The sequence below is a fragment of the Triturus cristatus genome, chromosome 6 (genome assembly GCF_964204655.1).
Source record: "Triturus cristatus chromosome 6, aTriCri1.1, whole genome shotgun sequence".
Taxonomy (NCBI): Eukaryota; Metazoa; Chordata; class Amphibia; order Caudata; family Salamandridae; genus Triturus; species Triturus cristatus.
Window position 1 is genome coordinate 1,633,744,865 of NC_140589.1, and position 22,438 is coordinate 1,633,767,302.

General features: G+C 45.4%; 1 protein-coding gene across 1 annotated transcript in view; it reads left to right on the forward strand.

Moving 5' to 3' along the window:
- The window catches only part of LRPPRC (leucine rich pentatricopeptide repeat containing), a 665,201-nt gene that overhangs the window by 496,614 nt on the left and 146,149 nt on the right, over window positions 1-22,438 (forward strand). Inside the window, exons 26-27 of the mRNA XM_085612780.1 lie at window positions 16,035-16,103; window positions 17,059-17,149. Coding sequence (XP_085468906.1) covers window positions 16,035-16,103; window positions 17,059-17,149 — 160 coding nt within the window. The remainder of the gene's footprint in view (window positions 1-16,034; window positions 16,104-17,058; window positions 17,150-22,438) is intronic.

The window sequence follows — 22,438 nt, forward strand, 5'->3', positions numbered from 1 at the left end:
CGCGCACGGAACGAACTGCGTTAAGTGGGCGCGCACGCCACGAATGGCGTAAAGTAACTTAGCATTTAAAAAACCGTACAAATTCACTGAAAAAACCATAGGTTTCACACACGTTATAGTTAGGAATTAGCATTTAAAAAACATTGCAAATTCACTGAAAAAACCATAGGTTTCACACATGTTATAGTTAGCGGAAATTTTACTGATAAAAAACCAATGAAATTCCCCCGTTATAGTTAGTGCAGGCAACTATAACTCACGCGACCGCAATCTTCTGCTGATGACATATGTGTCTTTATGAAAAAAAAATATTTGTAATATATGTATAGCTAAAAATGTATGGAAGAAGACATGGGCAAATAAGTGTCTAAATACAGTATTAGTATCAGCAGAGGATTGCGGTCGCGTGAGTTATAGTTGCCTGCACTAACTATAACGGGGGAATTTCATTGGTTTTTTATCAGTAAAATTTCCGCTAACTATAACATGTGTGAAACCTATGGTTTTTTCAGTGAATATATATATATATATATATATATATACACAGCGTTTGTATAGTGTGGAACTAGCCATTTGAGGGAGCAGAGGAAACGTAAAGAGAGGGTGAAGGGGCAATAAAGCATATGCAGCAAGAGTAACCATAGAACTGTAGGAGAATGAGGGGAAAAGGGGCAGTGTTGGGAACAAAGACATTGAGTTACTCTGAGGGTCACGTAAATAGTTTATCTACTCCGTGGTGCTGTATCCATTTCGGGAGCAGGGATTTGATTTTGAAGGCAGGCTGACTCCAGGCAAACTATTTAACAAGTTTTGGCTAAGCCAATAGATATCACCTTTAGAATGAGAGTACCAAGTGATTGACTTAGTCAATGCTAGTTTGTTTAGCATGGTTTAAAAAATCAATACTATTAAACATTCAAAAATACTGGATGTACAAGCAAACATATTTAATTCAAAAATGTACATTGAATTAAATATGTTCAGTCTTTATTAATAGCATGGTTTCGTTTTCAAATACTCTTCACTGAGGAAACTCGCTAAAGAATTTTAAAAGAATTAAGAAGTTTAAAGGAAAATACATTGGATGAGGTCCTGCTGAAGCAGTTGTGAACTTTGAGAAAAAAGTTTTGAACTGGAAAAAAAATAAAAATTTTCACTAAAGGAAATCCTCTTGCCGGCGCAATATGTTTGGCGCCTTTCCTCATTAAAGGTTTTAGCTTTGGTCTTAGTCTCTTTTGGAGCTTAGAACCCTCCAGCGGGGCAAGGTGGAAGGCTGTATCTAACTTTGGGTTCCACAAGGCCAGATTTGCAGTTGCAGATCATCTTTGAGCAGGAGAAACCTGTTGTCTCAGCCCAGGGAAGTTGCACCGTGGACAGATAGGCATGGATGGTTGGTCCTGGTCCTCAGGAGGTCTGAAAGTCAAAATGTTTTTAAGTCCCAGCCTTTCCAGGGGAGTTAGGCAAAGTCAAGTTTTTCAGAATGCTGTGTGTCAGTTGCGAGGTCAGAGACAGATTCTGGTGTCAGTATGTGATATGCTCATTCCCCAATATATGGGATGGTGGGGTGAATATTTTCTGACCAGCATGGGAAACAGTCAGAACACCGCGCTCTTAACCACGAGGGTTCGACTCGGCAAGCTAAACCACGCGTGCCTTAACCATGCGTATGCCTAAGGCAGTGTGCGGTCTAGCTGCTGGGGACGGAAGCAGGAAGACCTAGCAGGAAGAGATCTGCGGTGAGGTAAGTGGGGCTGGGCTGTAGTTTTCTGGGCTGGGCTGTAGTTTTCTGGGCTGGGGGTAGTTTTGTGGGCTTGGAAAGTGTCTTGGTAATTTTATGGGCTGGGGGTGGGTCGAGGGAAGTTTTCTGGGCTGGGGAGTCAGGGTAGTGTTGTCGGCTTGGAGGGGTTTGAGGTAGTTTTGTGGGCTGGTGGGTGGGTTGGGTTATTTTTGTGGGCTGGGGTGGGTTGGGGTAGTTTTTTAGGCTGAGAGGTGGGTCGGGGTAGGTTTCTGGGCTGGGGGTGGGCCGGGGCTAGTTTGGTATGCTGGGTGGGTTAGGGTAGTTTTGTGGGGGTGGGTCGAGGGTAGTTTTCTGGGCTGGAGTGGGTCAGTAGTTTTCTGGGCTGGGGGAGTTCGGGGCTAGTTTTCAGTGCTGGGGTGTTGGAGGTAGTTTTCAGGGCTGGGAGGTTGGAGGTAGATTTCAGGGCTAGGGGGTTGGAGTAGTTTTTTTAATTAGGGGTATTAGGGCGCAAGGGGAAGGAAATGGATAGTCTGGGTAATTTTTAGGGTTTAGGCAGGTTGAGGTAGTTTTCAGGGCTGGGGGGTTTGGGGTCGTTTATTTAAAATAGGGTTTGCATAAGGGCTGTGGAAGGAATTGGGGTAGTTGTAGGGACAGAGTGAGGGTTGGAGGGGTAGGGATGTTTGGACCTCAAGGTGGGGTGGGGGTTGTTTGTAGCTTAGAGTGGGGGGGGAGGCGTGTCGCGACCTTAGCCACTCATAACCCTTTGCCACTCATAACCCTTTGCCACTCATAACCCTTTGCCACTCATAACCCTTTGCCACTCATAACCCTTTGCCACTCATAACCCTTTGCCACTCATAACCCTTTGCCATTCATGCTTTTACCACTAAATCACGTGGTAAATGCATGCTTGGTAAAGGAATGCGGGGTTAAGACACATTAGTGGATCTGAAAGAGACACGTTAGTGATAGATTCCTTACCTTAGAATATCCCCAGGTGTCAGACTGGATCCTGAAAGTTTTCGGCAGCAGTACCCCTGCGCGTCGGTAGGCGTTGTCGCATGGCTCCACGTACGTTGCTACTGTCTTAGTCGTCGAGATGTCGTCACTGGAGCTACTTAGACGTGCCCTCCCACGCTGATGTCAGTTCTTTCTTTTTTCGCGCCAGCAAGCGCAGATGCGGAGAGAGCGGTACTTCCAGTCAAGAAATTTGACTGTGTTTCAGAGACTTTGGTCTCTTTATTTGTTGAGTTTCGACTTCTGGTGCAGTAGGGATGCCCGGGTTTATGTCCTGTGAGGACTGCCATCGGAACATGTGTGGCGGACCCGCACGTCGTGTGTCTCTTTTGCTTGGGGCACGCCCATGACCCCGAGACGTGCCCCGATTGTCGGGCCATGGCGCCAAAGTCTTTGCGGGAGCGTTCCCGAAAGTTGTTGGAGGCCCGGCACTCGGTTACGCGTCACTCACGGTCCCGCTCCTGTGGGAGGTCGAGGGGCCGGTCGTGGAGCCGACACCATCGTTGGTCGGAATCAGGGACAGGTAAGTCCAAGCGCCATAAAAAGTCGAAGAAGCGGCATCGCTCTTTGTCTACCCCTCACGGGTCGCAGGACGCAGTGGAGGGGGCGGGTGGTCACTCCCCTGTGGCTCCTCTGGGGCCTCCGTTGTTGCCTGCGGCCTACCCACCTTTTCTGAGTCCGTACGCGACTCCGGAAGAAATACAGGTATTCCTGTTGGCCACGGTCCCTGTGGGTCCGCGGGGTCCTCTGGAGCACCTTTGGACCCCGTGGACCCACGGGGAGGATCTGCCCCCGTGCCGCCACCATTGACCCTGGCTACGCTGGCAAGATTCCCAGCAGCGCCGACGGCTTCGGCCTTAGGCGCCGGGCGCGGCTTCCCCTAAGGCGCCGGACACGGCGCCGTTGGCTCCAGGACAAGACTACGTCGAACCTGGATTGACCTATTACCCTCCGATTCCTATCCCGGGGGGGGGGGTAAGGGGGGGGGGGGGGGGAGTGTTTATCCCCTCGTCCTTATCGGCTTTTGAAACAGCCAGTGGACGAAGGGGAGTACTGGGAGGGGTCTGAGGACCCTCTCGTAGCTCAGTGTGAGGATGACCAGGACTGAGATGACAATGTGGAGGATCCTGTTTATTTGGATGCGTCTCCACACCCTGGAACACTGTCCCCTTCTTCCGTGGCTACGGAGGAGGTTGGTACATTTTCAGTGGTTTTGCGTAGGGCAGCTGAGGCTCTTAACCTCGAGCTCCATACGGTGCCCATGAGGACTGATCTCCTAACTGAAGTGCTTCAGCCGGCTTCCTCCTTGGCGAAACCGCTGCTGCCCTTTAATGACACACTTTCTGATGTTCTTTTGGGCACATGGTTGAAGCTCAACACCGGGGCTCCTGTGGATAGAAGTTTGGCACAACGCTATTGCCCGGCCCAGGGTGACCCCAGTTTCCTCACACAACACCCGATGCCTGAGAGCCTGGTTGTCCAGGCCTCAGCGTCTCCAAGCGCATTCCCTTCCGCGCCTCCGGATAGGGAATCAAAGAAGCTGGAGCAGTTTGGGAAAATGTTTTTTTCGTCTGTCACTTAGGGGCTGCGGTCGGTGAACACCACGTGCCTTTTGGGCCATTATTCACCCTCTGTGTGGGACACAGTGGAGTAAGTACTGCCTCAGTGTCCAGTAGAGGCTGGGCGGTGCTCTCCTAGGCTGTTACCGAGGGGAGTGACGCTGCGATATTCACTATCTGTTGTTGCCTTGACGCAGCCGACTATTGGCAGGGCAATTTCCACAACAGTGGCGCTCCGCCGTTACGCCTGGCTCAGAACGACTGGCTTCCCGGGGGATGTCCAGTACACTTTGTTGGACATGCCCTTTGATGGCACACGCCTCTTTGATGGCAAAGCGGATAACACGTTAGAACGCTTCAAGGACTCCCGAGCAATGGCTCAGTCCTTGGGCCTTTTGACCACGCACACTCCTTTGGGGTCTGCTTTTTGCTCATTTCGTGGTCCAGGACGGGGCGCCCAAATGCATTCATTTAAAAGCCGCAAGCCTGCGCAGTAGCCGTCTCAGCGCAGCTGCGGACGTGGGAACCGCCGAGGTGGGTCACTGGGCCAGCGGGCAGGTCAGTCCACACCACCCCTGCCACCACTGCCTCAAAACCTTCCTGGTCCGGTGTTTCAGGCCCACTAAATGCAAGTGGGTGGCTGGATTCACCATCACATCCCCCACTGGCGCACTCACTTCCGACAGCTGGGTTTTACAGATAGTCCGAAGGGGCTACTCCCTCCCCTTCGAGACTACCCCTCCAGCCATGCCACCTCAGTACTACCGCATGTCGGGGGACCACTTAGCACTTCTCCGGCAGTAAGTTTCGGCCCTCTTGGCCAAGGGGTCCATCGAGCGCGTTCTAACACCAGAAGTAGGTTGTTGTTATTCCCACTACTTCTTGATTCAAAAGAAGGACAAGGGCTTGCGTCCCATCTTAGACCTTTGGAACGTCAATCGCTTCCTCCGGAAGGAGAAGTTAAAGATGCTCACACTTGCTCAGGTCTTGTCCCGCTAGACTTGATGGTAGCGTTAGACTTGCAGGATGCTTATTTTCATATCCCCATCCTGCCGGCCCACCGGCGTTACCTGCGGTTCGCGCTAGACCACGAGCACTTTCAGTTCACCGTGCTCCCTTTCGGCCTTACCAGCGCCCCTCGGGTGTTCACAAAAGTGATGGTGGTGGTCGCAGCTCATCTGCGCAGATCAGGGGTTTCAGTCTTCCCCTATCTCGACGACTGGCTGTTGAAGGCGGCCTCGCCCCAGGCAGTCGTCTCCCACCTCCAGACTACGGCCGACCTCCTGCATTTGCTGGGGTTCTCCATCAACGTGCCGAAGTCGCATCTGATTCCCACTCAGAAGCTCCTCTTCATCGAAGCGGTTCTGGACACAGCGCAATTTCGGGTTTATCCTCCCGAACAGTGAGTCCGGGACATTCGGTCTATGATTCCGATCTTTCAGCCCTTGTCCTGGGTTTCGGTCAGGAAGACCCTGAGGCTGCTGGGCCTCATGGCCTCCCGCATCCTGCTGATCAATCATGCCAGATGGCATATGCGGGCTCTACAGTGGGACCTGAAGTTCCAGTGGACGCGGCATCAGGGAAACCTGTCCGACTACGTCCAGATCTCGGAGGGCACTGCACGAGACTTGCAGTGGGGGCTCATGGACCAGCGTTGGTTCAGCGGCAGATCCCTCTCCCTTCCCCAACCGGAGCACACAGTGGTGACGGATGCGTCCCTCCTGGGATGGGACGGCCACATGGTAGAGGCGGAGATCAGAGGTCTCTGTCGGAGTCCAAGCTCCATATCAATCTTTTGGAGCTCAGGGCGATCCTACTTGCACTGAAAGCATTCTTTCCCTCTGTCAAGGGGAGAGTAGTGCAGGTGTTCACAGACAACACCACCGCCATGTGGTACTGCAACAAACAAGGCGGGGTGGGGTCGTGGGCCCTATGTCAGGAGGTTCTCCGCGTCTGGGCGTGGCTGGAATGCCAGGGCATTATCCTGGTGGTTCAACACTTCGCAGGTTCTTTGAACGCCAGGGCGGACGAACTCCCTCGCCGGTGCATGATGGATCACGAATGGCGTCTTCACTCGGAGGTGGCACAAGGTCTCTTTTAGCAGTGGGGAGAACCTTAGTTAGATCTATTCGCCACCAAAGAAAACACGCAATGTCAGCAGTTCTGTGCATTGGAGTTTCCAAAGTGGCACTCGCTCGGAGACGCTTTTCGACGCGAGTGGAGTTGCGGTCTGTTGTACGCCTTTCCGCCTATACCACTTCTACCCAGAGTGCTCAAGAAGATCAGACGTGACCGGGCCCAAGTCATTCTTGTGGCGCCGGACTGGCAAGAAGAGTTTAGTATCGCGAGCTACTCAGTATGAGCGTGGAACCCCCAATCCGACTGCCTCTTCGGGAGGTTCTTCTGTCGCAGCAGCAGGGGACGGTCCTCCACCCGAACCTGTCCAGCCTCCACCTCCTTGCGTGTAGATTGAGCGGCGACAGTTGATTCCATTTGACTTGCCTCCTGAAGTCTGTTATGTGATTCTGGCAGCCAGGCGTCCCTCAACTAAAACTGTATACGCCTGCCGGTGGAACAAATTTGTGGCATGGTGCACAGCGAAAGCTGTACATCCCCTTTCTGCCCCTCTTTCTGAGGTCCTCTTGTTCCTTCTCTCTTTGGCCCAGCAGGGCTCTGCTCTGGGCACTATTAAGGGCTACCTTTCTGCTCTTTCTGCCTTTCTCAGGATGCCTGACCAACCCTCTCTTTTCAAGTCCCCTGTTGTCACAATAGATTTCTCAATGGCATTACTCACCTTTTCCCTCCTATTCCTTTTGTGATGCCTCAGTGGGACTTGAACCTGGTTCTCACATACTTCATGTGCGCTCCCTTTGAGCCTCTTCATAACTATCCTTTGCGGTTATTGACATTAAAAACTGTCTTCCTGGTGGCCATCACCTCAGCTAGGCGTGTGAGTGACCTCCAGGCTCTTTCCTGTAAACCTCCTTTCCTTGCGGATCATCCAGACAAGGTTGTGCTTCGACTACGTCCCTCCTTTCTACCAAAAGTAGTTACTGCCTTTCATCTTGGGCAAACTGTCACTCTGCCCACTTTCTTTCCGCCTCCGCACCCTTCCAGAGAGGGAAAAAGGTTCCTCCGTCTGGACCCAAAACGTGCGCTTTCATTCTACCTCAACCGCACACAACAGTTCCAGGTGGATGACCTACTCTTTGTTGGCTACGCGGGCGCCAAGAAAGGCCGGGCTGTACACAAGAGAACTATCTCCTGCTGGGTTGTCTTGTGTATTCAAGCCTGTTATTTTTTGGCTAAAAAGGAACCTCCGGTAGGGTTGCGCTTCAATTCGACCAGGGCGACAGCGGCTTCTACAGCTTTTTGACGCGGTGTCCCACTTCAAGACATCGGTCAGGCAGCCACATGGGCCTCGCTGCACACTTTTACTAAGCACTATTGCCTTGACAGTCCAGTCCGGAGAGACGGCTTCTTTGGCCCTTCGGTTCTCCGTGACTTTCTGGTGTAATCATTGTTCGCAGACCCACCACTGGGGTTGATATTGCTTGGGTATCTATTCTAAGGTAAGGAATCTATCACTAACGTGTCTTTCAGATGCACAAGTTACATACTTGTGTAATGATACATCTGTAAGAGACAATAGTTAGTGATCGATTCCTTACCGCCTGCCCATCCTCTCCTTTCTGCGAACTGATTTCTGGGGTTAAGATCATCCCTTTCAGGGCCCTAGTTTCAAATGCACCAGTAGTCGGTCTCTGGCATGGCTCTGCATTCCTGGCGTGGAAAGTCGTGTTAGGGACGTCATCTCGGCGACTACGACGCCAGCGACGTACGCGGAGCCGTGCTAAGACGCCTACCAACTCGCAGGGGTACTGCTGCCAAAAACTTTCCAGATTCAGTCTGACGCCTGGGGATATTCTACGGTAAGGAATCTATCACTAACTAATGTCTCTTACAGATATATCGTTACACAAGTAAGTAACTTGTGCTTTAAGCTTCGTGGTAGAGGCATTGCAGTTTATCCAGTCATGCCTCTATCTTGCAACCGTCCAGCGTGATACCATTGTATGGTTGGTGGCTGTGGAATATATAAGCTGGGAAAATAAAGGAGAAACGGATGCGGAGAAGTTTGAGACTACATTCCACAATGTGGTTCTCTCAGAAACACAGAGGATGTTGGCCGTGGCTGTAATTCATTTTAATGCAAAAGAAAAATATCTTTGGACCTCAATAAAGAAGAAGAAATAAGAAACTTGAATGATTATATTGGACTTTTTTGTTTGTATATTTATTTGGTTGCACCGTGATGCTTATTACTAGGTCTTTCTGCTTTTCAGAAGTATCATTAGCAGCTGGTACTGAATAGATAGTGCACCAGATTAGTAACAACGGATGAACTTACATGTGCAATTTATATTCTCTAGTAGCTATGTTAAGTCAAGATAGACAAAGCCATGGGTTCCAGAACCTTAGGAACGGCACTTGGCGGTCAAGACTCACTCCAGCAGAGGCCACCAGCAGGGTCCTGGTCAGGTCCATTTGGTATTAGTCAACTGGGCACTTAAAGGAAAAAACTCAAAAGACAGCTTATAGCTTGTTTTGGTTCTGTGGTTAAGCAGACAGCCAACCAACTGACGGTTAGCCATCTGACTGCCGGAGCTCACTACAATGTCCTGGGTACAAAGGGAGGAAAGTACACTTCTTTAGTGCTGTTCTTGGGTCACAGACAGCAGGTCTAGTCCTCTTCTGTTCCTCCGCAGGTCCAGAAAGTTTTCTGAAGAGGGTGCCTGTTGGTGCCACATTTGTCTGGCACCAGTTCATGGTTGAGGGGGACACCCGGCTCTTTCCTAACCAATGGGGTGAAAGTTTCCATGGGTAACCTTACCCGCTTTTGCAGCTTTTCCTCTTTGCCCTACTGCAAACAGTACCACAGTGCCCCTCACTTTCAGAATCCAAGTTGGGGAAACACTTCCCCTCTGCAAGTTTTTGCTGTGGGCACTGTTAAGGTCTACTTATCGGCCCTTTCAATGTTTGTTCTTTTGCCTGATCAACCCTTGCTGGTCGAGTCACTTGCTGTTCAAGTCACCTGTTGTGATTCATTTGTATATATTTCACCTTCTTTATGCAACTTATTATTCTGATGTGTGTCCCCTTCAAGTCTCTGCACTATTGTATTCTGAGCCTCTTGACTCTGAAGACTGTTTCCCATTGGCATTACTTCTGTATGTCATGCCAGTGTGTTACAGGGGTGAGACATGATAGAGTCTCAATGGAGAACGATGGTGCCCAATACTGAGTAGCAGAAGTGGTTGCAGAACGTTTTCCGGATCAATTTTGGCATATCAGGAGATTGATAAGATGAGGAATCTAATAGATTGGGCATCCACCTGAAAGAAAGTTTCCAAAGGTAACTAACTTCCTCATGGAGTATCACAATACGTTCCAAACCTTATGGGTACTTTTACAACTGAATAATTAAAACTACAATCTAGGAACAGCAATAGGGTAAAGACAACACTTGCAAAATTTGTTAAAAGCTTTGCTGAAAGATATAGACTGAATGTCATTTTTAAGAATCCCATTTTTAGATTGTTTTATTAAGTTCATCATTGTGGTCTAAAAGTGGTACGCAGTGATGTCTTAAATCAACTCTTATGCATTCATGAGCCCTGGTAAATGTTTTAAAGGTGATAACATAATTAGGGGTGGGCGGAATTTGCGAAATTCACTTTCGCAAATTATCGCGAAAATGTTAAAAATCTCCGCAAATGCGGAAATATCGCGAAGATGCGGAAGTTTGTTTCCCGCCCGTTCGCGGTATTTTCTGCGTGGTCGAGGCTCGCCAACTTACCCATGCGGTTGCTCGCGGGCGCGGCCATCTTGTTTTCACTTGTCTCGCAGTGCATGATCGCGCGACGCAAGACGTGATCGTGCGACGCATGACGTTACTGCGGGCGCGAACTGTCGCGAGACAGCGCAAATGGCTACCAACAATCAAACATCTCGTGGAGAACGCGACCGGATCGGGAAAACTTGTCGGTGAACGCGGGGATTCAGGTAAGGCGATCCGCGGAACGCGAAAATGCCAAATTATCGCAATTTCCGCGAACGGAACGGAATTTTGGCCCAGGCCTAAACATAATGTGGTGTTGTGATTGTACATGCATGATCTTTAATATGCCTGAACATGGCATACTTTCCTAACTTCTTCACCTTCATCAGATCTATGCTTTCTACTAACATGTAGACTGAAAACAGGATTTTAGATCCCCCTCCAGCCTTTTTTTTTCTTCCCTATGGATTGGGTTGGCTTTGATTTGAGAGCTGCAAGTGGTCAGTACATATCTTTTGCCTCCACGCCTTGTGCAAATCTGGCCTTTACCATGTGTAATGATGGGGTGCCAGTCATATTATCTGCAGGCAATGGAACAAATTTGAACTAATGCCTACTTTGATTACATTTCACCCTTCAGTTTGAAGAAGCTTGCTTTGCTTCAACTATATCTCACAGAGCATCCAAGAACTTGCCATGTGCACATAGAGCATTTTTGGGGTTTCTAAACAGACTCTTGAGACTTTGATTCTTAATTCTGACAAGCTGCTTTTTTAACTGCTTATTCAGCTCCCAGTTTTCTCAGCGGACAGGTGTACATGTACATATCCAAATGGCCTTTCAAGCTGCAGCATGTCTTGATTTTCAACACTTTGTCTGCGACGGCTCATTCCTAAAATATCAGAGTTTTGCCATGGTTATGTTAGGAGTCCGTATCAGAATCTAAACCCATCAGGGAAGCGTTACCTGCCTCAGCCATCTGGAGCCACTCTTCTACTACTTGCTTTGGTCTATATGTTTCTGTCTCCAGAAATGTATCCGCTGCATAAGAGAAGTAGTATTTTCTCTTATGAGGCAGCAGACTATGCGTATGATTGCATTGACAAGAATGGCCTCTCACCAAGTACTTAGTGGGGCATCTACCTTACTTACTGGGGCATCTACCTTACTTACTCGATAAGAGCGTTGTTGCAATTTCTTACCCTTATGTTTTTTTGACTGCTCTGGTGACCCACTTTAATGCTCCTGAGTTGCTTTATCCAGTTCTAGTTGCCCTGTTTTTAGACTAATAGTCTTCAAACTGTAAGGCATTTCCTTCTGGGTAGCTCGGTAACCTGTTAGTGAGGTGCGAGACCCACAGCTTTAAAACCATTTTGGATGTACTACAATCTGTGCCGAATAGCAAGCTTTTCTTCATGCTATACAAAACGATCGGAGGTCAGTGAAAACAAACATAGGGCAATGTCAGCCCACTCGGTGTCTGTGTCTTTTGCCAGAGTTGGTACTTGGTTTAACTCTTGAAATACGAGTGCAGCACAGATGGACGTCCTCATATCTGGTATTGGGCAGGGAGAAATTAGGGTACTTTCTAAATTCTCAATTTAAAAGTTGGCTGAGTGATATACCAAGACATAGTGATATTCTCCTTTGTGTACCTAATTAAACTGGCAAAGGGTATACAAAGAAATTGTGTTATGATTCCAGAAGAGCAAGAGACACTCTTTGCACAGATTCTTCATCATGAACCCTTTAAGTTGCTTCAAACTGTACCTGAAAGATTTTTTTTTTTAACTATTCAAGTTCACTATTGCAGCACCAGCCATGGATCTGCAAGTTGTCGCCACCAGAACTAATAAAAATGGCCACGGTGGGCTAAGTAGCTCTAGCAATGTCAGTACCTTCCTAATGTGCTTTATAGATGCTGGGTTCCACAGCTCACAGTATTTTGGAGTTTTCACATCTCCTTTTTTCATGCAGTGTCTCATCCAAAATCATCATGAGGCAAAAAAATGTGAGCAACAAATACACATCTTGAGTGCGTGTGATCTTTGGGAATTGAGTCATGTTTGTGTGGCCTCTTGCATTCATGCACAGTAAGGCCATTTTGACGTGGAAGTTAAAATATATATAGGAAGTCAGACAAGCAGCTGTTGAAATCAAAATACTGTTCTTGCAATAGTTGCAAATCTAGGTACCCTCATTGGAAGACATGACAAGATAAATCTGCATTCTTTGAACTCGTCTGAATCTCAAAGAAGCAGAAAAAACAAATAAATTTCCCACTGCATACGCTGAGAGAGGCTGTTCAAAACACCATGTTGTGCATAATACAAATGCATCAGACTGAGCCACCTGATGCAAACTCCGGAGTGGCTACTGTCGTAACATCAGCAACATTATCAGAATTTGTCTCGATGCTGGATGGCTTGAGCCCCCACCCCCCTGCCCCCCCCCCCCCCCCCCCCCTCCCTTAGGCCTGAATTTGTTGAGGCACAAAACAATCCTTTTCTTCCCAGGCACAAGAAAGCAACCTTGCTTGAATCTGTCCTTCAAAGCCATTGTCAACAGGTTTGATGCCTGCCGAAGACTAGTTAATTTGTCTTCTAAATTATCACAAGATTCAGACTTAATTTTACGTACTGCCAGAAAGTTTGTAACAAAAATTAGCATCCATCCAAAAGATTTGCATGACTGGCAGTTGCAGTTTTCCGACCTGTAAATCGGATTTATATCTATGGGTTTTGATCATCCATATCATATTTCCAATGGGGACCAGTAAAGTGAGAAAGAACACTCCTACTGGAGTTACAGTTATGGGACTGCTACAAGACTTACAAAAGGGGATTTTGCTATTCCAGGAAAGACTTTTCCATTCACATTGATGGCAAAGAAATGCTTTGGCACACTGCTGTTATGACAACTGTTCTATGTAATTCCTGCTTTTCAGTGAGGCACTGTTAGGCATGCTGAAGCTGGTGTGGTGGGAAAAACACCAGTCCATGCTAGCATTTAGCAGACAAAATGCAAAAAAATGTATATGCCAGTATTATCATTTGGAGCCATCCTGACCTGAGGTTGAAGTGCCTCGTATTTTGTGCTAGCAACATAATTTTCACAAGTCATGCTGTCCATAGCAAACGTATACAGCAGATAAGCAACTATTATATGGGATGAGAACATATAGAGGAAGCTGTGTAATTAGTGGGTGGTGGATGTTTAATAAAGACTTTACATTACAAATACATGTACACATGGTCTACAATTTTTTGAGAATGTTAAACTATTGTGTGATTAGTACAACAAGTGGATCCCCGAGAGTGGTATTGAAGAGAGGTGAGCGAAGAGAAGTTGAAGTTTTGGGACTGATCAGGATGTTAAAGTTGACTCCTAGTAGGCTACAATTTTCGGCATAGCTGTTCAGGATTGAGAAGAGATAATTATGTCAGGAACTAATTATGTTTTTGCAGCTCAGATCGGTAATTTGTAGAGCTGTCATCATGAAATACTCGTAGGTAGGTCTAAGTTTGAGAAAATTATAAATGGTTTTTGTGGCAAAGTTGAGCATCGTATCTAATTGGACGACCTACTATGAGACTGTAATCAACCTAGTGTGTAATATACTCCTAGTCCTTATCTCTTATGTTCAGCAAAGACTCACCAACTTTACAAAAACATTGCCAGATAAGTCTCAGAGTTTTTGACTCGGGATACCGCTAAAACAACACAGCTGAAAGTAGAGCTCAATAAAGTATGGGATTGCAGCTTCAAGGAAGAGGGAGAATTGGGCATTAGCTGAATTTCAGTATAAAAAACAACCTGCAAGAAAAGAAGACCACTTAGCCGAAAACGTAATAGTTAAGAAGCTGTGTCTTTAGACAATGGATTTTCCATACTTTCCCAGTCTCAGGAAGGAAGTTTCAAAGCAGGCACCTTATGCATCAGCAGAAGGTTTGCTTCCATTTTCTTCAGAACCATTTTTCCAGTTCAGTAAAGGCAGAGCAATACACTAGACTCCTGTTGTCTCTGTCTTTTACAGAAAAAGATATGAATTCTTCCAGAGTGTAATGGAAAGCCGCTGAGCAGCATTGTTTCACGTGGCTCTCGGCTCTTATTGACAGCAAACCTTAGACTTCTGCTTTACAACACTATGACAAACTTCATTCCTTTGCTAAACACTTTATTGCAAAAGATGCCCAGGAGTTGTGTTCTACAGAAATTTGAAAATGGAAGATCTAACCAGAGAGATGTTTCAGTCTCCATCAAATGCCAGCCCACTCTGGCATGAGAGAATCAAAGAAAAATCCCATCCTTCTTGACATATTCCCTCTTACTCTGTGTAGTTGGAGCCTACTCTGTGTCTTTTAGATCCCCTCCTTTCCGGTAAAATAATTGTAATTGGTCTCCTTTTGACAAACATGACAATAAGACTGTTGTACTAGGAGGGCTCTGAATATTGTCAGGTGTTAACCCCACTGCAGGAGAGGGAATGTGAATGACCAGGATTGCCTGAGAGCTCCACCACTGACGGGTGAGCTGAAAGGCTTAACTGTGACAAACGTATAATAGTTACAGAAGCAACATAAATAATAATTATCCATTATGGCAATTTATTTACTATATCATGTGTTTTGAGAATGAGTATTCAAAATAGTTTGTAGCTGGGGTTACCGAAAAGTAGTGGTTATTAAAACTGTACACTTCTGAAAGGTCGGAGCTGTCTAAAGCTACTTACTGATAACATAGCACCTTATTATTTTTTTTAATTTTAAGTGTAAGTACAATTTAATTTGCGATTTGAAGACTAATCACGTGGGCCTGACTTTTTAAGGAACTTTTAGAGCTGTCTTAGACAGCATTAAAGCCGGTATTTAAAATGAAAACAAAGATTTTTTTCATTTGGGTTTCCCCACCTTTCCTGGGAGGTACTGCCGTGAAGTTGTTACTTAACTCGTATTACAGGGTTTTCTCCAGTTGTGAGCTTAGAAAACTGGCTTTGGATGTTCTCATCTGCACTTGACTTTTAGGTAGCTGGAACCATATGTATACACTTTTCAGGTGACTTACAAAAAATTTCAAAGATGCAATGTTAATTGTAGAAACTAAATGTGCTTTGTAGTAAATGGTGCATTCCACTGAATGGTATTTAGAAGTTCTCCACTGCCCAAGGGTCAAATTACCAGCTATTAAGGTCAAAGTGGGTGACTAATCAATAGAAGATGAATTTCCTACAAGTGCTTAAAAAATATATACACATTTTCTAATAATTTGGACTCCTGGATTATTAAAGTATGTTCTAATATTTTTTAAATCTACTTCCGCCATTAGTTTTATTATCTGATATCATCTATTACTTTGTGTTTTATGCTTCCTACTTAACTCAGCGTTTTTGTGGGGTTTCTGTCAACTTGAACTCCGACCCCTGCTATTTAAAGGAAGAGCCATGGATACATCAATCGAGCTTTGGCCACATCTTCATGTGAGCACTTGCTTTGTACTTAAAAATTGTTTTTTTTTAAATGTTATCTAAAGTGAATTGAGACTCTCAATATTTTTGCAATTCTACTCTGCCGAAATATTTCATACCCACTTATGGACTGGAGGATAGGTGAAGTCCTGGTAAGTGCTCCTGAGTCTTCTGTAATTCTAGTGCTCCTGAGTCTTCTGTAATTCTTTAAGTTGGTCATTACTAGGGCCATTATCAACATTGGTTACAAAATATATGTTTTCCAAGTCGGTGATCTTGACAAGGCATTTCATATTTAACAATTTGACTAGTACATTGAGTTACTGAAGTATTGACTATCCTTGCTTTTAACTTTAAGATACCTAGAATTTATAACAAAGCAATATAACTGGGTTTTGCCTGTAATTATTTTAGACTCCCGGCTTAAGAGCACGTCCTGGAAGACTGCAGTGGTTTTCTGAGAAATGCATTACTGGCAACCAGGTGAGTAAATGCATTCACGACCTGGTATCATTACATCGTTGGATAGAATATTCTTTTTTTTTTTTATAGAGCCATCCTCCCCCTTACTGGTTGTATTAACCAAGTAGCTTAGACCCTCTTTGGCTTGAATTGAATTTATGTTGTAACTAAAGAAGACTCAAATCTACTTTTCAGAAAGTCAGACAATTGTGAACAGAAAAAACATATTTTGTGCTAAAACAGGATCTTGTAGTTCTTGAATTAATACACAAAACCTGATTTTTTCCACCCCTGGTGAACAAACGCATTCAGTTTAATTAATCAGCCTTTTTCACAGTGCAGCTTGTGGAGCATTGTCCACTCTTGATATTGCATCCGTTAGAATACTGTTTCCCCAGTGATTACATTAAATGCTTTTATTGCAATGCTTGTACAGCACCAGAAAGACACGAAGGGCAGGAACAAAAAGAACAAATATTTTTAGAGCCATGCCTAAACATAAAAATGCAAGCAGATGTACACCAGTCTCCTTTGTTATTGCTGACTTCTGTAACAACTCCTTTGTTGTGCTGGAGTTGGTCCCTTAAGTAAAAGTGTCAAACAACAAATTATTTGTTACATTTTCTTTAGGTGGTATGTTTTTCTGTGAGAACAAAGGAGAAACTGTATTAATGTAAACAGATTAGAAGATATTGGTATAATTTAATCAGTGTTATTTTTAACTGTTAATTGAGGTGTGGACTTCTGACATGCCCTTTGGTTTTCTTTTTGTTTCTGTTAACCTTCCTAGAACATAAAATGAAACAGATACACAACTAAAAATGAAGCACGTACATAGTATCGTCCAGAAAGAGAAACAACCAGACAAGTCAAACTTGCATAGAAAGAGGAACAGATTTTTTATCATTAAGTATGCTCACAGTGAGAAATGTGTAAATGAAAAGATTCAGTAATTGCATCAATTGTTTTTCTTCAGATGGAAACCTTAGAAAACTTTGTAGAAATGACTCAGAAGCTGTTTGAATGTGACAGAGATGAGATGTACTTCTACCTACTAAAGCTGTGCAGTAAGTTTGTTTTTAATTGGTTTACAAGATATCTCTAATGTATCCGTTTGATCAGTAAATTAAGATTTAGTGATGTCATAATTCTGCTGTGCTTAGATTGCAATATGATCACAATGGGGCTTAACCCCGTTCCTCACATGTCCTTTTCCAAAGGTACTTCATATTTGTCCCATCACTGACACTCATTACCCCCAACCACACTCAACACTGTTAGCGTTAACTGTATTTCCCCTCTCCTGCCTCTTTTTCCTTTTCTAAAGTATCCCAAGTTGTGCTCGGGAGCGCTTTCTTTTCTGTACATTCATGAGTGATTCTTCTTTACCAACTCTGTGCTGCCAGGTTACAATGTTAACTTATATGGTGTCCTTTCGGTATAGAAGTGTACTTTACTTAAAGTTGTATATTTTCCATCTTTAAAATTCCTTTCCCAATTTATTTTGTGTTCTCAATCTGTAATATCCTGTGTTTACTGTATTGATACTTGCACTCTGGTAATTCTTATAATGAAGCAGTCTAATGCCATTGGGCCATGTTATGTAAAACCTAATAAGTAAGCTCTGGTCAGCGCTACTATATACCTTAAACTTTGAAGAGTCCGGGCTCTCTAGATGGCAACCAGTAGACTTTCATTAGAGTGAAAGGAGAAATGAGTCCCTTGCCTAAGGTCTGCATCATAAACGTGACTACTTATCCTCACCTATTCTTAGCCACAGCAAAATTAGTTGGTTGTAGAATTGAGTGTTCACAGTAGCAGTAAGGGAAAGTAGTTATTCATGATGGATCCATAATATTGAAGATTAGACGAGGTATCAATAGTCTACTTCACACAAAAAAAAGTCTTATTCAAAGCATAAACCAGCATTGGGCAGTAGGTTTGCCTATGCAAGACCTATTGGCGTTGCCAGTTAAAAAAAAAAACATGATTTTGCACAGCAGCACGGGCTGCTGTTCAAAGCTGAAATACTCACCTGTGGTGATTGGAAAAATAATGAACCATTCTCTGACAGACCTGACATTCTTGGACCACCTTCTTAAGGAAGTAAGAAACCTTCAAATGACCATTGACTGTAAGCTATCAATGAATGCCCAAGTGGAGAAGTTAGCAAGATCAAGCTTCATTACTATGACAACTCTGCAACACATTCCCACACCTAGGATTCCACGCAAGGTATAAGCTACTATCTCTCTTGTACTGTCTAAACTTGATTACGCCAATGGCCTCTTCATTGGATCACCTCTATCAACTTAAAAAGACTGCAACAAATTCAAAACTCTTCTGCCAGGCTACTCCTACATGTAAAGTCACCAGCCCACAGCTCCCCAGCCTCAAGGGCCCTACATTGGTTACTCATTGCCAGAAGATCCAATTTCAAGCTGCTCTGTATCACACACAAAGAACCACATGGAACAGAACCACTTTTCATCAGAAAGAAAATCACAAAATGCATACAACAAAGAATGCTCCACTCCAGATTGGCATTCTGCCTCAAAATGCCAGCATTCAAGAAACAAAAACATGGGTGGAACATCTTTCTCTGTTCAAGCAGTCAAACTGTGGATTTCATTATCCCCAAACATAAGATCCACAGATAACCATCTTATCTTCAGGATATAACTCGAGAGCTGGCTTTTACCTGTTTGACAGCCATATTCAAAATACAAATGTACAGCAGTAGTATGCACTAGACACCAATGGTACATGTATGTGTGTATACTTGAATTATATGTATGTATTCAGACATGTGCATCTCTTTGTAAAAATGCACACATTACTTATGAATACAAATATACACTTTCTTATATTTATGCTTAACAAATGTATATTTTACTTATGGCTAAAATATATACACCTATTTATTAATTGTATATCGGTTATTACATAAATACAAAATGTATTTGACTACATGCTTATGGATCTTTATTATGATCACTCAATAATAATGCAGAAAGTATGTGTAAATGTTGACTATTTAATATACTTATTATAACAAAATCATCAATACTAAAAACGTAAATAATAAAAACAAATACTGATTAATGGTAAAAAAATGAGTATGTATCGCTCTATATATATTTGTATACTTACTACAGGAATATAAATAAATATATTCATATATAGAGGGTATGATGAAAAGGAAAAATAGGAGGAGCAGCACCCACCTTTAACCACATGTCCGAACAAGCAGAACCCATTTAGGGTGGTGTACTGTTCTTAATCCCCCGCATATTAGTCAGGGAAGGTGAGGAAGAACCGTAAACTGACATAGAGTATATCGTTAGCAGATTCTTGTGTTGAGGGTATAATGTTGCATGTCATTTGCCCATTCAGGGCTAGAGAACTATGAAGGTATTTGACCTTTTTGTTTACTGTTTCATTCATTTGATATAGTTACATGTTCAAAGATGGCCGACACCATTGGACAGAGGAATGTCCGGTGTCCCTTGTTACTGTCGATGATTATCTGTATATTTAAATGAGCTGTTTTTCGGCGTGCCTCGTTATTGATAAAGTCGATAGCCGAAACGCATCTAAACGTACTAATACCTATTAAATAATTGGGCATTTTGCTCCTGTGAGTGCTGGTAATTCTTTACCTCGTAGCTGTGATATATTACCTACTGGCGGTCGCCAGTAGGTAGTTATAGTTAGAACCTAGTTTCCATAGGAAAAGCATTTTTTGATTTGCTAATAACTTTGGCGTTGTTAGATGAATGTTCGCGAAATTCTCCAAAAAAAAGGTCTATCCAGGTCAGCTCTTATCCTGAAAGTTTGGAGGTGATTCGTCAAGCAGGGGCTGAGAAAAAAGGGGGGTCCCAAAAAGTGTTTTCTCTATGTTACTTTCCATAGGAAATGTTATCACAGGCTACCGCCCGAACTGCTGAACAGAATTACACCAAATTTGGCAAAAAGGTAGAGCTTGGTTCAGAAAGCGACATGTTTTTTGTTTTTTTTAAATAGTGTAAATCCGTTCAGTAGTTGTTGAGAAATTTAAAAAAGAAGTAAAAAAATCAATTTCCCTTAGGAAACTTTAGCCAAGGCTACAGCCCGAACAGCTGAACGGAATTACACAAATTTGTTGGCAAAAAGGTAGTGCTTGATTCAGAAAGCGAATTTTTTTTTTTTTTAAATGGTGTAAATCCGTTTAGTAGTTGCTGAGAAATTAAAAAAATAAAAGTTTCGATATCTGGGGCAGCGGTGGGTTCACGCACCCTCCCGACCACGAGCTTCACTGTGATTGGCTGTCAGCACTCCGAACCAGGAAGTGATGGCAGCCATCTTGTGACTCGGTAGAACCGAGTCATAAGAAAACAGTCGAAAAAAGATTAAAAAATGCGAATGCGCACTGTGTGCGCGAATCCGGAAGAATTTTTCAAAACAGAAATGAAGCTGGTGCTTCCCCACTTCATTTAAATGAGCCCCCGGGTGGGCCAGGTTCCGGTGCCAATCCTATAATTATATTGTGGGGACCTGTGGGGCCTCTGCAGCCCCGGGGACCGCCACCTCTCCGGGGCTATGTAATTTAGGTGCGGGAGGGCACACGGCCCTCCCGCAGCCCCGGGGACCGCCACCTCCCCTAGGTTGTTTTGTCATTATTGGGGGGCCTCCAAGGATCGACCCCCCCCCCCCCCCCCCCCCGGGGCTTTAATATGCAGGGGGGGGCCTCGCGGGCCCCCCCGAAGCCCCGGCGACCACCACCTCCCCGGGGCTTTGAAAATAGACGGAGGGGGGCCGCACGGCCCCCCTCCTGGAGCCCTTGATGGCCCTGGGGACCGCCACCCCCCAGGGCCGGCTCCTGCAAAGTTCTGGGGGAGCCCACCCCCGGGACATTGTTGTTTGCTATGACAGGGTGGAAGCACGTCTCCCACCCTGTCATAGCAAACCATGGTTTGCTTCGTTGAAGCGAGAGGAGGAAAATCTGCTCTCGCTTCAATGAAGCACAGCCGGATTGCTTTTGGGCAGGGGAAGCTGTATGTTAGCAGCTCCCCTTGCCCAAAAGCAATGCCTGTTCCCGCAGGAGGCAGGTAGCCGGCGGGAGTGTGGGGCATTGGGGCTCCCCCACGGTCTCCAACGAAGAGACCAGGCCCCGGGGGATGGGTTCCCCGGGGCCAGAAGTGGACAAGGAAAGGGGGTCCACGCGGCTCCCCTTCCTAATGATTAATAAAAACAATCAAGAATTGGGCATGCCCCGGGGGATGGGGTCCTCGGGGCGTATATAAATTAATGGAAGTGGACCTTTTTTTTTTTTTTAAAGAAGTTTGGAGTGGCGACCCTAACGCGGCGCTCAGCACGGCCCCCTAGTGTGAACGCGCTAGGTGTGCAGCTCTCAACGCGACCCCCTATTTTTTTTATTTATAAAATCTGTTTATTGGCATTTCTTTTAACAAGATTCACAGTACACTTTGAGACCAGAGTAACTTACATAAGTAATAGAATCATTGGTATGTATCTAGCCAGGTGTATATTAGTTAGTAGGAGCGGGTACATCACCTAATCTCTTATCAGCATTGAGGGCCTCTCAACTGAAACTGTGACCACAAAGTCCCCTTCGATATCATGACACTGAGAGGCCTCACCAAGGAAAGGCGCTAGTATTCCACCCACTCACCCCAAAGTGTGTTTCCATAAACAGTTAGCAAACCATGAAATAATGGGGCAGAACATCAAATGCCCAGGTAAAACAACAACAGCAAAGTCCGGCTTATGATCTAGTAACCCCTGATTCTGTCCCCTGTTGCGACCCCCCCATCCCGGTGTCCCTTGTACAGACTGTTTGATCAACATGGTCACCTTTACTTTGCGTCCCACCTGAACAGCTAGGCCCTCAGTACAATACTTCATGCCTCACCCCTAGGCTGGCTGGTGTCTGGCCCCTCTCGGGGGGCGCCCCATCGCGCTCCCGACAGATCACTGCGGGATCCCTGTCGAGTCGCATCATGGCCTGTAAGAGTGCCTCCCACTGACTCGCCATTGGCGTCTTCCTGAGGCCTAGTGTTTCTTCCCTCAAGAGGGGCGTGCCCTCCGCCCACACTAGCAGTGAACCCCGCCATGCCCACGCGTGGGGCATATCAGTTGCCTTCCAGCGTTTAGTGAGCAGTCGCTTTGCCACCATTAGCCCCAGGTCGATAAACCGAGAGGTGACTTTCGTGGAGGAAGTTCTGCGAAAGAGGTGTAACAAATAGACCGGCCATTCGAACGGGATCTGACGGGCTGTACATGCGCAGAGCGCCCCATGCACCATTCGCCAGTACGAACCCAGTGCGGGACAGCTCCACAGCATGTGGACCAGT